Source organism: Theobroma cacao, chromosome 10 (genome assembly GCF_000208745.1).
Source record: "Theobroma cacao cultivar B97-61/B2 chromosome 10, Criollo_cocoa_genome_V2, whole genome shotgun sequence".
Classification (NCBI taxonomy): Eukaryota; Viridiplantae; Streptophyta; class Magnoliopsida; order Malvales; family Malvaceae; genus Theobroma; species Theobroma cacao.
In genome coordinates, this window is record NC_030859.1 from 10032399 (window position 1) to 10046637 (window position 14239).

The window sequence follows — 14239 nt, forward strand, 5'->3', positions numbered from 1 at the left end:
TGTGAGTTTATTTAAAGAAAAAATGTAGGGAGAGGCTACAGAGTAAGTGGGCTGCTGTAGGGTCCATATAGAACGACTATTCCCTTCCCACTGAAAACCTAACCCAGCTGAGCTCCGTTTCTCCTCTCAACCCTCCCTCCCTCGCCGGCGAGCCATTTTCCCTCCCGAACGCCATACTGAGGTACCCGCTTTAGCTCCCTCGCATCTATATCTTCTTCCTTTCCCTCTCTCATTCCTTTCAGTTTTTCGGTTAGACTTTCCTGAATAAATTGAACATCAAGATTTTCAAATTTGCCTGTAAGTAAATGCACGATTCTGATTGTGAGTTTGTTACTTGAAGATAGGTTTGCATTTGGTAATGTCCATCATTAGAGCATTGGATTAATAGAGTTAAGGTTAACTCATTTGGAAATCTTTGTAGTTATTTTAGTTTTACTTTGGCAGGCACTAAATTCTTTGTATTTACGTAGAAGTAATCTTGAGAGAGGAATTGGATGGCTTATCTCCAGCATGGCAGAAATGCCCTCCAGAAAATCATCAGAGACACGAATGTTCAGAACCAGGATCGCTTGATGCAACCTCTCTTGTTTGCTTGTCAAGGAGTTAGATACAGGAAGTTGGAAGTCATTCTTACAACGGTGAATAACTTTCAATCAGTAAATTTCGCAATTGTTTCGCTGCAATTTACGCTTAAATATTTTTCTCAGTTCTGCTTTACTTCTATTTGCTTTTAGAGCATCGAGAAGCTTGGCAAAGCAGGTGAAACTGTCAGAGTTGCTCCTGGTTATTTTCGCAACCACCTGATGCCGAAATTGCTTGCGGTCCCTAATATTGATAAGTTTGTTCATCTCATTAGGGAGCAGCGTAAGGTCGGTTTTCTTCCCTGTTTAATTGACTCTGTTCACTTTCGAGGCAAAATCTGCCTTTGATGCTTGGAACTTATTTTCATACATCAATGTGCTCTTCATTAGACACACACATCTATATGCATACCAAAGTTTCATATAAACCTTTTGTCATGACACATTCAAGGAAAAACAAATGTAGCTGCTGGTTTTAGTTAGTATTATGATTCAAGTAGTGCCACTTTTTAGATGCTAATCATCTGCTATATATAGCCTAAAGGATGAAATACATCCCCTGATGTGATTATATTAGTGCTTGCTTACTCTTTTGCTCTCTCACTCCTTTTTAGGATTCATATGTAGCTTATGGATGTATAATATTGCTGAAGGAAAAAATCCATTATTTATTTTAGATAATTATGCTCATTCTGCTTATCTAGTTTGCCAATTGAAGTGACCTGATTCACTGGAGTCACTTCTGATACATAACTTACCAGTGTGTTCTGCTTGCACATCAGATTTATCAACCAGAGGAAGAGGAGGTTCAAGTAGTTGCAAAGACTGTGGAAGATAAGACAAAAGAATATGAGAAGGCAGCAAACCGTCTAGTTAATGCCCGGCTGGTTAGTGCCCTATCTGTAAAGCCCTTAATCCAGGAACTTTCCCTTTCTTTTTTCCCTTCAGGTTCATATGTTGTTTAGGGAAAAAAACGCGTTTTAGGGGATGTACAACTAAACAAGGTCAAGGGTGGGGGACTGAAACGTTGGATCTTTGACCCTTTACTGCTGGGGTAACAAAAGCCAAAGTAAGCATGTGTCATTAAAAAAATGGTGTTAAAAATTTGAAATAGGACTTGTTTAAATTCTGAAAGATGCTAGAAAGTGATAATTGAATCAACTTGTTATTTGTGAACAATTATCTTTTCAAAATTTTGTTGAAGCTTGGAAACAATAATTGCAGTTATGTTGGCCTTCTGTTTGGATCTAGAGTACAACTTATATTGCATTTTATAGGTATTGAGGAGATTCATCGATGTTGAGAAGTTCCGTGCTCGTGCTACGAAAGATGACCCAGTCGAATTGCGCTCACCTGTGACAAAAGATGAACTTGTTGCTGAGGTATGGCTTGTCTTCTTTATCACAAGTAATAGTTTCTCTCACATCTCTTTGATAGACAGTGGGTTATATCTGTTTTTAGTGTTATATATCAGCCCATGTTTTTGCAAAAAGAAAAAAAAATTGCTCTTATAATTGCAGAGAGTGAGACTACGGAAGTTTTTGTCTCTAAGTTGTTATTTCCATGTATTCCATGGTTGATAAATCCTTCATATTCTCTCAGGTTGCAAGGCAGCTATGTGTGCACATTGAACCTGAAAACCTATACCTACCAACACCTTTGTCAACATTTGGAGAGTTTGAGGTGCCATTACGGTTGCCAAAATCCATACCTCTCCCAGAAGGTAAAGTTCATTGGACTCTTCAAGTTAAGATCCGAGGTAAATAAACAGAGATATTGGAGCTGGATACCACCAAGCAAGAAAAGAACTTTCTGACCTTAGTGGTGTCTCAGTAATATGCCGTGATTTTATATTATTGCAGAGGAACAATATCTTCTCTTTGAATTAGCTAAGTGGGATCATAGGAATCAAATGTCCAGGGAGTATCGATCTTCGATGTCTGATGATGCTATTTACCATCACTTCAAACTCTAAATTGGACAAAAAAATTTTAATTTTTAAAGGAAGTGATTTTATCTAGTAATCACAACACCCACCCTCTTCACAGGCAAGTCAATCAACTTTGCAGGATTGTATTTTTATCTCTTGTAATAACCTTAAGCGAAAGCTCTTGTCTAGGAATTTCATCAATTTGCAGATGTCTCAATAAGTTCGAAACTTTTTAAATTATGCTTAATCTACCAGTTAACTAATTTTAATCAATTTACACTGAAGTTTAATCTCCCTCTGAGTAACTCCCCTTCCATAAAAAAATTAAAAAAGGAAGATGGAAAGAAACCAGTTCATGGTCCTAATCAAGCCACCTCAATTAAATCAATGTCTGATGCAACCACGTCGTCTTTGTTTTAATAAACTCATTTGCGTCTTATCTTATACTCTAAAACTCCATCATTCGAAACACCAAGCATTCCCTCACGTCTGCCGATCCTTTGATTCTCTATAGTTTTTGATGCACCAGCAAATACCCACAAACCATTACCACAAGAAGCAAATTAACAATTGACTAACAGAAGACCCGTGCGTTGCGCTGGGCAATGATATTGCTATTTTACCATAATAGTTAAACATGTATTAATATACTTTGTTGCAGTCAAGCAAGGGTTCAATATATGTATGAAGGCGATGTAGCATATGCCAATAAACATATTGATAAATGGTAATTAAGCAAGTTTTAAATATGGATAGAAAGAATGCCTAAAGCATTTAAAAAAAAACGATGATGAAAGTGTTTGATGGTTGTAGTTGCTTGAGTTATTATTTGTATTCTATATTGTTTTCGTAAATTGTATTTTTGTATGGATCAAATGCATTTGAAATTGGCTTAGAAAAGGAAATCAATCTAGACATGTTATACTATTGTAGATAGTCAATTTTGGTTAATATCTATTCTCTAAAGAACCTATTTTATCATGTAACATTATATACAGAATAATGAAAACAACCATTACAAGTGAAGCACTACTTCACGCAAAACAACTAAATAAAGTGAATTACTACTTCACATAAAACAACTAGAATATGTGGAGCATTACTCCATGCAGAACAATTAATACAACTAGAACAACTACTTCGCATAGAATAACAACTTCACACAGACGACAGTGAAAGTAATCCGGAATAAGTGGCAGGATTCATGGGTTACTTTTATATGGTATGTTTCAAAGAGTTTGGCTTGGTGGCTCCAATGTGAAGGTAGTTAAAAGGTCTCTCTCTTAACATATTTCTTAAGTACAAGTGTTTCCCACTTTTACCTTGTTTTCTTGTACCTGTTTACATACAGCTTCTTCTCTTATACCTATTCATCTACAACTTCTTCTCTTATACCTGTTCACGTACAACTCTTCTTTGTTAAGTCTTACTCGAGAACAAGTTTTATTACATATAATTACTTCAACAGTCACATAATGGGTTTCTAACCGTTACTCGATATTAACTCTTAGTAATAGTTACCTAACATTAAAACCTTCCTTAATAATATTATTCATTACATGCATTAATGCCTTTTCTTGTAACCGTTACTTGTGACACTATATATAGAACCTTCACAATTCATTGAAGGGACTTTTCACTTTCAGAACTACTTGGCTCTCACTCAAAGCTTCTCTCTCTAGCATATTATCACTCCAAACACCTATTCTTTTCTTGTTCTCTTCCACCTACCATGACGCTCAGTACTTCAAGAACTACTCCAATCTTCCTCTCTGTCATCTCCAATATATCCCTTACTTGTTTGCAACGCTTCCTCTTCTTATCACAAGAACCCTCTTTACATTTTGGCGACTCCATTAGGAAGGAGTGATTGCATTATGTTAAAGCTTATTAGGAAATTTGTATTATCGAAAGAGATGGACAGCTCCACATCACTTCTTGAATGTAGAAGCTTCTGTAGAATATTCCATAAGAAGATGCAAGTAAGAGAATTACTGATTGAGAACAATTCATTTCTCGCTCATGTTTGCTATTTTTATGACTTTAACCCTTCGTTGCTTAATAAATTGCAATTTGACATTTTTCTTTAAAAAAATTCATATTTAGTTGCTAGCTTTATCACTTATATTTTTGCTGTAATTATATTATACTATTAGTCGCAAGCTTTATTGCTCATTCTTTAACCATAATTCATTACTTTTACTTTAGCTGCAAGCTTTACCACTCATATTTTGGCTGTGATATTTTTCTATTGGTCGTAAGTTTTATCACTCATTCTTTGACCATAATTTATCATTCATATTTTTTTCGTTAGCTTTGTCACTCATAATTTAGCTGTAATGATGTTATGTTATTGGCCGCAAGCTTTATCACTTATTTCTTGACCATAGCCTATTACTCACAAATTGGTCGTAGCTCTTATGCTTACTTATTTAAAGGGTTGAATTAATCTCCTTTGCATCAAGTTAGAGTTAATCTTCTTGATGTAAAGTTGAGAGTTCTCTTTTTGGCCACATACAATAAAGCGAAATGGGAATAAGTACGCAACATGCGTATGATAATATTATTATTGCAAAAAGAAAAGGAGATACGATATATCAATAGCAATGTACTAGCTCAAACGAGCTTTTAAAAAAAAAAGGTAAATGAGATTTCAAAAGACTTGCCAATTACATATTCCATAGAGAAGAGCTACTATTAACAAAGATCTAATTGTTCTCGTACTTCAACTTCACTTTTTCTCAGTGAAGTTATCTTTGTTACAATGTCTTCTAACTTTTTTTCTAAGGAAGACTTGTTGAGAAAAACTTTAGCTCTAAATCTACAATCATTGACGCATTCAAGTTTGAATCCAACGTTACAAGCATCATTGAAATCTCGTAACATTTATTGCAATTCCTTTGGTGAAGTACTCATTAACGAAGCATGGAAAATGGTTAAAGCTTTACGTAACACTTCCATCATTAAGCAAATGACATCTACGTTCTTTACAAAGAAGGTACTTCAAAACTCTCCCTCTATACTGAAAACATGCTCCAAGTATTCCACGTACTTCAATGAGACTTGAAAACCATAGAAGTCAACTTTCCTACCACTTTGTTCAGTACGTGCTACTTGAGTGCCAAAAGCACTATTAGCATCTCTGTGTTCTAGCATTGGGGAGAAAAAAGCACGAGGATTAATTAGAGTAACTTTAGCATCATCAATATCAACTTCAATATCATGAATAACCTCAATATTTGGAGTATCTTCAAGGACAACTTCAACAGTAAGAATGGCTTCAGTGTTAGGAACAACCTCATCTTGAATAGTTTGGGGAGTAAGAATGATCTTAATTTAAAAAAAAAACAAAATGGAACAACGTCAATTGAAGTAATATAGTAATGTATTTATACCTAGTTTATAGTGGAGCTCCGAACATGAAAAGGAAATAGAACATCTAAAGCAATGAAATCATCACAAGAAGCTATCTCACCCTCAACTTTATTTTCATCAACATCAATAGACTCATCACTAGATTCATCACTACGTTTAGAGTCACATGATTCTTTCTCAATCTCTACTTTATAGGTTTTTTCTTCTTCAATTGAATTAAGTGATATTCTTGTAGTTGATTCTCCCTAAAAAAAATAATCAAAATGAGAAAATGAAAAAAAAATGCAGAAAGAAAACAAAAGACAAACTTACTTTTTAATAGGCATGTTTATCTTTTGTTCGGCGAGTAGAAGCATAAGGAGTAGTGTCTTCTTTTTCAGTTACATTTTTCTTCTTTTTAAGAGGAATCGAGCGAAAGGACACATCAGTGTTACTTACATGAGGAGTGTAGAGACGAGCCTTGGGATTAGTTAATGGCATAGTAAAAGATCTCTATTCTTCAAGACACTTTCTCCAATAAGCAAATCATCCAGAAATATGGATACCAACTCAATCAAAAATCGGGACAATACAGCTCTTTAGTTTATCTAAACGGAGTTGAAGTCTTGCCATGAGAAATGAAGAAACACAAGAAGAAAAGCTTATAGATAAAGAAGAGTCAAGCGAAGCTGGTTGGTCTAATCTAATTTGGCGTGCCGCTCTATAAAAAGAATACACCTCGATAAAAAGAAAATCTCTATCTCCACTAGAACTAGAACTCTCAATCATAAAAAGCAATTGGGAACTATGAACCCATATACAAAAGTTAATACCTCGTGAGCTTATCTTTCTAAACTGTAGAGGATGAAGGTCATAATAAATTTCAAGATCACCAAATCCATTTATAGACTATACTTAAGGTCTGGGATTGAATTATTTTGTAACATCCATCACTTCAAGAACATTACCCCTCGGTAGTCGATCATGCCACACCCAAGCATTGGGCACAGGAGCACAAGTACCAAACCTTTTCTATAGGCACATCTAAATGAAGGAAGCATTTACATAAGTAAAAATTTTATAATACCCAGCTGACTCGACATTTTTGAGTTGGTACAAGTCAAGTCTTTTACATAAAGATCCTAAATACAATGGAGCAACAGGAGAACATACTCCCTTGACAATTTTTATTACTAAAGGAACAATTGCTGAAGAGATACCATCATTTGGATAACTTGGGAGTATATGTCATGCCAACCAAAAGATTATTAAAGCCACTTGCTCATGCTCATGGTTTGGGTACTCAAGAGAACCAATTTCAATCCCCTTAACATTGACCTTTTTATAAAAAAAACTCCTATCCAATTGGAGAACTATGCAACCTTCAAAGTTTTAGTCAAACTCTTGAGTAGATCAAAGAAAAAGTCACTAATACATACTTCTTCTTCAGAAAAGCTTGATAAAGTGAAAACCATGTGTAAAGCCTGACCTTATAAAATACTTGTCGTGACATACATGTGATGGATAGCATGTTTGCATGCTAGGAGAGTTCCGAAAAATTTACAAAAGTAGGTATTGTACCTAGAGGTACAATAAAGTTGATTTAAGCCTTGAACTAGATCAAATAGAGATTTTAGGGTGAAATTAAAAATTTTACAATCCAGGAATGATTTAAAATGGTGATTTGGAGTTCGATGATCAATTTGGAGTCAAATAGAAAATTTCACTATATAGGGGTAAAATTGTAATTTTGCCACTCGAGGACAAAATGGGAAATTTTTTGAAAGATTTTGATCACATTTGACTTATTGGAGTATGATTTAAGGTTAAGAAGTGAAAAATTTTAATTTCGACATTTTTTCGAAGCATAGGGGTAAAATGGTCATTTTGCCACTCTAGTGGCAAAATTGTAATTTTACACCACCGACACTTGTCCAGCACATGGATTTTATCCAATATTATCATGGATAATTAAAAGAATTTAAATGGTGGAGAGAGAAAGCTTAATAGTTAAGAAATTACAAATGGACTAATAATGTGGTGACATGTGTCAAGTTTATAGCCATTATTTATTTAGCTTTAAAATAAGTATAAAATCAACCTATTTTCTTTCATATGGCTGGCCAAACCAAGACCAAAGAAGAACAAAAGAAGAAAAGGAAGAGAACAAACCCTAGGTGGAAAAATTCAAGGAAAAAGTGTGAAAATTCAAGGAAACAAGTGAAAAAAGATAAAATTTTTCAATTAAGCTTGAGATCTTTCTTTCCCATGCATTTCTCCTCATTTTTCATGGTTAAATTACATGTTTTCATGATGAATTCATGGCTGGTCGGAATGGGTATGGAGAGGGAACGATGTTAGATTGATTTGATTTTGAGTTTTGTTGGTGTTTAGAGTTAGTTAAGCATGTTTAGAAACAAAACAACAAGAAAAGAATCCATTTTCTTCATGAACCTTCGATGGCCGAACCCTATGTGAAGTGTAGAAGTAATGAATTGATTTTGTGATCAAGTGAATTGGTTGAAAATTGGATGAAATGATGATTTATGGTGAGAAAATGGAATGAGAAAATTTTTAGTGATAGTGCACCACAATGGCTGAAATTTTCAAGAAAAATTGTGAGGGTTGTTAGGCTGAATTTTAGATTATTGGAATTGTATTTAGTGAATTGAAATATTAGAAATGAAATGGAGCAATTTGGAGCCAAATCGGACACAAGTATCATTTAATCGGGTAATAAGCTGAATTAGGTCAACACCACATTTAAGCGGTAGTCGGATAAGTTGCATATCATATCATGCATATACACCGAGCCTGAATTGCTTTTATAATGGTCAAGCATTAATGTGGTGAATTATGTATTGTACATTGTGGATAGGTGATGAGCAAATTACACTGGTAAAAGTATAAAGATTGTACTTGAAGACTGGGATTAAAAGTACATCGACTCCTAGAATTGTGAGTAACTTATCATCATTTTTATTATCTAAAGTATCTTTTAACTCGGTTTTGGTGAAATTTTATGAAAATGAGTTAAATGGCAAATTTTAGGTTTTATTAACAAAAATGTGTTTAAATGAAAAGATTTTATAAATTGTCTTGAAACAAAATAACGATTTTGAAAATAGAGTAATTGGAGACCATCGGTATGTTGTAAATTTATGATTGGAAATTGATGGCTTATGTTATATTGTTATAGTGTTGGCATGATTGACTAGGCTGTATTTTATGAATTGTATGAATTATTTTATTTTACCCTTGCATACTGGGTAGTAAAATATTAGCCCTATCATGCTAGCAAAATTTTATTGTATGGTGGGTATTACTTGCTGCAGTGGGCTGGGTTCCGTGGACTAGCCTATTAGAGGAGCACGAAATCCTGACATATTTTACCTCGGTTGGAGAGGTGAGTAGGGTAACTCCTGAGGTATAACTTTAGAGTTCACTTCACGCTAAACCACCACATGAGGGGGAACTCAGCCAACGCCAAGGAACGACTGTGTTTTCTAAATAAAAACATGCTTAATGAGTATATAACTTTTTAATAGGCTTGGCGGACTCTGTTTGGGATAGCCCTCGGCCAAGGTATCCCTGATAACTAAATATGAGAATAATTTTTGGCATTAGCCAAAGTTTTAAGAAATTCATAAGCCATGTTAATCACTCGATTTATATGAATTGATTTTATTTGGTTGAAACAAGTTGAAAAGTGATGAATTTCAATATGTTAAACTATTTTATCTGTCTCCACTTACTCGCCTTTAGATAGTTTAGATGGTGTCTATTTACTCACTGGGACTTTATAATCTCACCACCCTCATTTCCTCACATTTCAGGCTCAGGGAATTCCATAGTTAGCTGACTTTGACAAGGACCTTCATTTGGACTTGAATCGGCAAAAGCTGTAGGTTTTTAGCTTCTGATGCATTTTGGTTAGATGTGGGCCCACGTGTCACTGTAAAAGTAATTTTATACTTTGGTTATTTGCTTTATAGTATATATGAATATAATTAACTTTTATGCTAGAAGAATTATTTACCGATAGCTTTATAAAAATTATTTTACAAGAAAATAGTTATTTTATTGAATATTTTTATTATATTCAAATGGTCAAATTTTCACTTCAAATGAACTTTTTAGATACTTAATCTATTTTTAAATCACTAAATATATTTTTTTTGCTTACCTACTATATTTTTAACAAGTTTTGAGATTTTCAACAAAAAATGACGAAAATGCCCCTGAGAGCCAAAAAATAATATGTTATGTTCTGATTTGAAAATGACTTATAATCCTTCGAATTACGATATTTGATAACTATCGCTCACCGGGGAAGTGCGAAAGTTGATACGAGAGCCTTGCGAGGTTTCGATCGGCATTCGGGGTGAAGAATGTCTATCGAGGCTTCGCGACGGTTGTCACGGGCTCGATGGGGAGTTCCGGGTCATGACATCATACTTCCTCATACAAAGAAGTTCCAAGAGAACACACATCTTTTAGAGTGAAAGTAAACTCCCCCTATGCTGTAATCATAGTATGAGAAAAAGTACTCCACCTTGCAAGAATAACATACCACACATCCATCCTTTTTTTTTTCCTATGAATATTGAACTTGGAAGTGATATGTACAGAATCAAGTATTCTAGCAGATAAGAGAAGTTTAACATAAATATGATTTTTCAACACCTTATTCACCCACTCATCCCAACCATGAACAAATTGAGAATTGAAGCCTAACTTAGTAGTGGAAAGTGGAAACTCATTACACTCAAACTTGAACTTCAGAATGGATAGTCTTGGAATACCACTTCTTTTATGAGGAGATGCTTCTAGGCATAGATGATTCCAATCATATTCAACAGGTTTAGAGGGATGTTCGTCAACCTGTCTGGCACGAACTTATTCCTAAAAGTGATCTTCTCCTTTTTCTTTAATAATTTCATCTTCCTAATTTTCAAGAACAAGAGGAACTTCACCATTTTTTCTTACTCTAATTTTCTTAGGAGCAACTAATTTGGAATCATTTTTCTTCCTTCTATGTGCAATGGTCTTTTTCCTTTTGTTATAGCCCTTCCAGACTCACCATAATTGATCTTCGGAGGGATGCGCGTCTTAAGCATAAAGGATGATGGAAAAAAGAACTTACAAACATGATTATGGAAAAAGAGATAAGTATACATAAGCAATGATTTTTATGTATTTGTCAAGCGCAAAAAATAATAAATAAATTAAATTAATTATAAAAAAACCAACAAAATTGATCAAAATTATAGATTTTATTATTAATATATAATAAAAAAATAAAAAAAACTAAAAAAAATTATATATAGTATATATATATAAACCAATTAAATAAATAAATAAAATTTAAAGAGCTTGTAGCACAACCCGCGAGCCCCATTTAAAAGAGCTCATAGCATGTAATTGAAGGAGTTGGCGGCCAAAGTAAAAAACTTGTGACACATGTCGCGAGCTTCAATCGAAAGAGCTTGCGGCACAAAGCTGCCAACTTTGAAACAAAAGCCTATTAGATATGTTAAAAAAAAAAAAACAGAACTGCAGTTGTGAGTTTCAAGGTAAGAAAAATATCAATTAAAAAAAAATATCACAAGTTTGTATGGTAAGCAAACAAAAGAATAGACACACTTAAATGTTCTTTGAAACTAGGCCAGCTTTTTATTTGTTTTTTTCAACTCTAGCTTGACTAGCTAAGTCTTCTTCATCTTTTTGTCTTCTGACGTATTAAAAAGCTCCCATCAAATGCAAAGTCTCTTTTATTTTTCTCTTCTCTAATATATTAAAAGGCTCCTATCAAAATATACACATAAAAATATATTTCTTAATAACTTTTATTTGATAGACACTACTGTTGAGTTTAGAATATGCTTGAGATAAATATATAAAAAAAGAGAGTTTTAAACTATTAAACTCAATTAAGATTTATCTGATACCCTACAATAATAATCCAATTTCATAAAGATCCTAATTGTATCTAATAAGAAGACAATATACCTAACTTCACTTGTCTAATAATTATATCTAAAATCAAACAATTTGTTTATCTACATGAACAAAAAAAAATCTCTTCATCTCATGCATGAAAAATTTTCTTTTCTCATATTTTAATTTTGTTTTTAAAAAAATTTCATGCAGGGGGGAAAAATAAGAGCAATTCAATTTTTTTTGAAAAATAAAAAAAATCAAAGAAGAAGAAGAAGAAAAACTTACTTGCTTGAAAAATTCTCAAAAAAACTGACTTTACTCTAAACTTTGTTTTGCTTTACTTTGAATCTGAATGAGGAAAATTATTCATAGTAGCTTTATATTTATAAGGCACACAGAATCAAGGTTTTTATGAAAAATATTAACTTTCTTTTTACCATTTGTATCTTGAAAATCTTATTTTATATGAAAAAAAAATTATTACGTAATCAATCAAATATTACACAAAATATTGGCATCACACCTTACACAAGACAGTAACATGTTACTACCTAAAACATTACTAGTTAAGGTGTTACTATCTAAGGCGGTACTGCCCAAGGTGTTACTACTCAAAGTGATACAGTACAATGCATTACAGTACAAAATAAAACCTTTACACTCTAAATTAATACATAATAATTATTTTTAACAAATAATTCTTATGCAGGTGGCAAAATGTAGATAATCGATTTTGGTTAATACCCATTCTTTAAAGAACCTATTTTATTGCGTAACATTATATAGAGAATAATGAGAACAACCATTACAAGTGAAGCACTACTTTACGCAAGACAACTAAAAGAAGTGAATTATTACTTCACATGAAACAACTAGAATAAGTGGAGCATTACTCCATGTGGAACAATTAATACAAGTAGAAAAACTACTTCACATAGAATACCAACTTCATACAGATGACAATGAAAGTAATCTGGAATAAGTGGTAGGGTTCATGGGCTACTTTCATATTGGGATGTTTCAAAGAGTTTGGCTTGGTAGCTCAAATGTGGAGGTAGTTAAGAGGTCTCTCTCTTAACCTTTTCTTGAAGTACAAGTGTTTTCCACTTTTACCTTATTCTCTTGTACTTGTTCATGTATAGCTTCTTCTCTTGTACTTATTCACGTACAGCTCTTATTTAGTAACTCATACTCGAGAATAAGTCTTATTACATATAATTACTTCAATAGTCACATAATGAGTTTCTAACCATTACTCGACATTAACTCTCAATAATGGTTACCAAATATTAGAACTCTCCTTAATAATATCATTCATTACATGTATTAAATCCTTTTCTTTTAACTATTACTTTTGGCACTATATATAGAACCTTCACAATTCATTGAAGGGACTTTTCACTTTCAGAACTACTTAACCCTCACTCAGAGCTTCTTTGTCTAGCCTATTCTCACTCAGAATACGTATTCTCTTCTTGTTCTTTTCCACCTACCACGACACTCAATACTTCAGGAACTACTCCAATCTTCCTCTTTGTCACATTCGGTACATCCCTTACTTGTTTGCAACGCTTCCTTTTTTTATCATATGAACCCTTCTTACAACATTTTAGGTTGAAGTCATAAAAAGAGTTTTTTGATTGCGTATTAAAGTAAACAGGAAGGAAATGGTTAAGATATCTCTCAAACTTGTCATTTAAGATAAGAACTTCCTTGAGTGAGTATTAAAATGATTTTTTTTTATATTTTTGTTTGTCTGCCAATCCTTCTTTTAACAATGATAAAGATTTGTTTACATAGAAATTAGACCATCGATAAGAGTACAAAATGTTGATGTACTTAACAAATTATCAGATAAAAAAAGGTATTGTCACGACCCGGAACTCCCCATCGAGCCCGTGACAACAGCCGCGAAGCCTCGACAAACATTCTTCACCCCGTATGTCGATCGAAACCTCGCAAGGCTTTCGTATCAGCTTTCACACTTCCCCGATGAGCAATAGTTATCAAATAATCAAAATACGAAGGATTACAAATCATTTCCAAATCATAACATAACATATTGTTTTTTTTTTTGCTCACAGGGGCATTTTCGTTATTTTTTTTTGAAAATCTCAAAACTTGCTAAAAATGTAGTTGGTAAGCAGAAAATATATATTTAATGATTTAAAAGCAAATTAAGTATCTAAAACGTTCATTTGAAGTGAAAATTTGACCATTTGAATATAATAAAAATATTCAATAAAATAAACTATTTTCTTGTAAAATAATTTTCATAAAACTATCGGTACATAATTCTTATAGCGTAAAAGTTAATTATATTCATATATTCTATAAAGCAAATAACCAAAGCATAAAATTTCTTTTACAGTGACACGTGGGCCCACATCTAACCAAAATGCATCGGAAGTTGGAAACCTACAGCTTTTAC

The 14239-nt window shown here is 33.2% G+C and overlaps 1 protein-coding gene across 3 annotated transcripts; it reads left to right on the plus strand.

Annotated features, from left to right (window-relative positions):
• Positions 38-2712, plus strand: LOC18586725 (50S ribosomal protein L9). Of its 3 annotated transcripts, none has more exons than XM_007010249.2 (6): positions 38-181; positions 471-638; positions 735-869; positions 1364-1468; positions 1859-1963; positions 2184-2638. In XM_007010249.2, the coding sequence occupies exons 2-6, from the start codon at positions 495-497 to the stop codon at positions 2346-2348; spliced, it is 654 nt and encodes a 217-aa protein (XP_007010311.2). In that variant the 5' UTR covers positions 38-181; positions 471-494; the 3' UTR covers positions 2349-2638. The 3 variants fall into 3 exon arrangements, with proteins under 3 accessions (XP_007010311.2, XP_017984451.1, XP_017984452.1); XM_018128962.1 differs by having other exon boundaries at positions 48-181; positions 474-638; XM_018128963.1 differs by lacking the exon at positions 38-181 and adding an exon at positions 216-297 and having other exon boundaries at positions 2184-2712.

Excerpts from the sequence above, each read along its gene's own strand:
- LOC18586725 (XM_007010249.2), top strand. The coding sequence starts at position 495 with ATGGCTTATCTCCAGCATGGCAGAAATGCCCTCCAGAAAATCATCAGA. Across the intron at positions 870-1,363 it reads TCATTAGGGAGCAGCGTAAG|ATTTATCAACCAGAGGAAGA; the intron begins GTCGGTTTTCTT and ends CTTGCACATCAG. Across the intron at positions 1,469-1,858 it reads GTCTAGTTAATGCCCGGCTG|GTATTGAGGAGATTCATCGA; the intron begins GTTAGTGCCCTA and ends TGCATTTTATAG.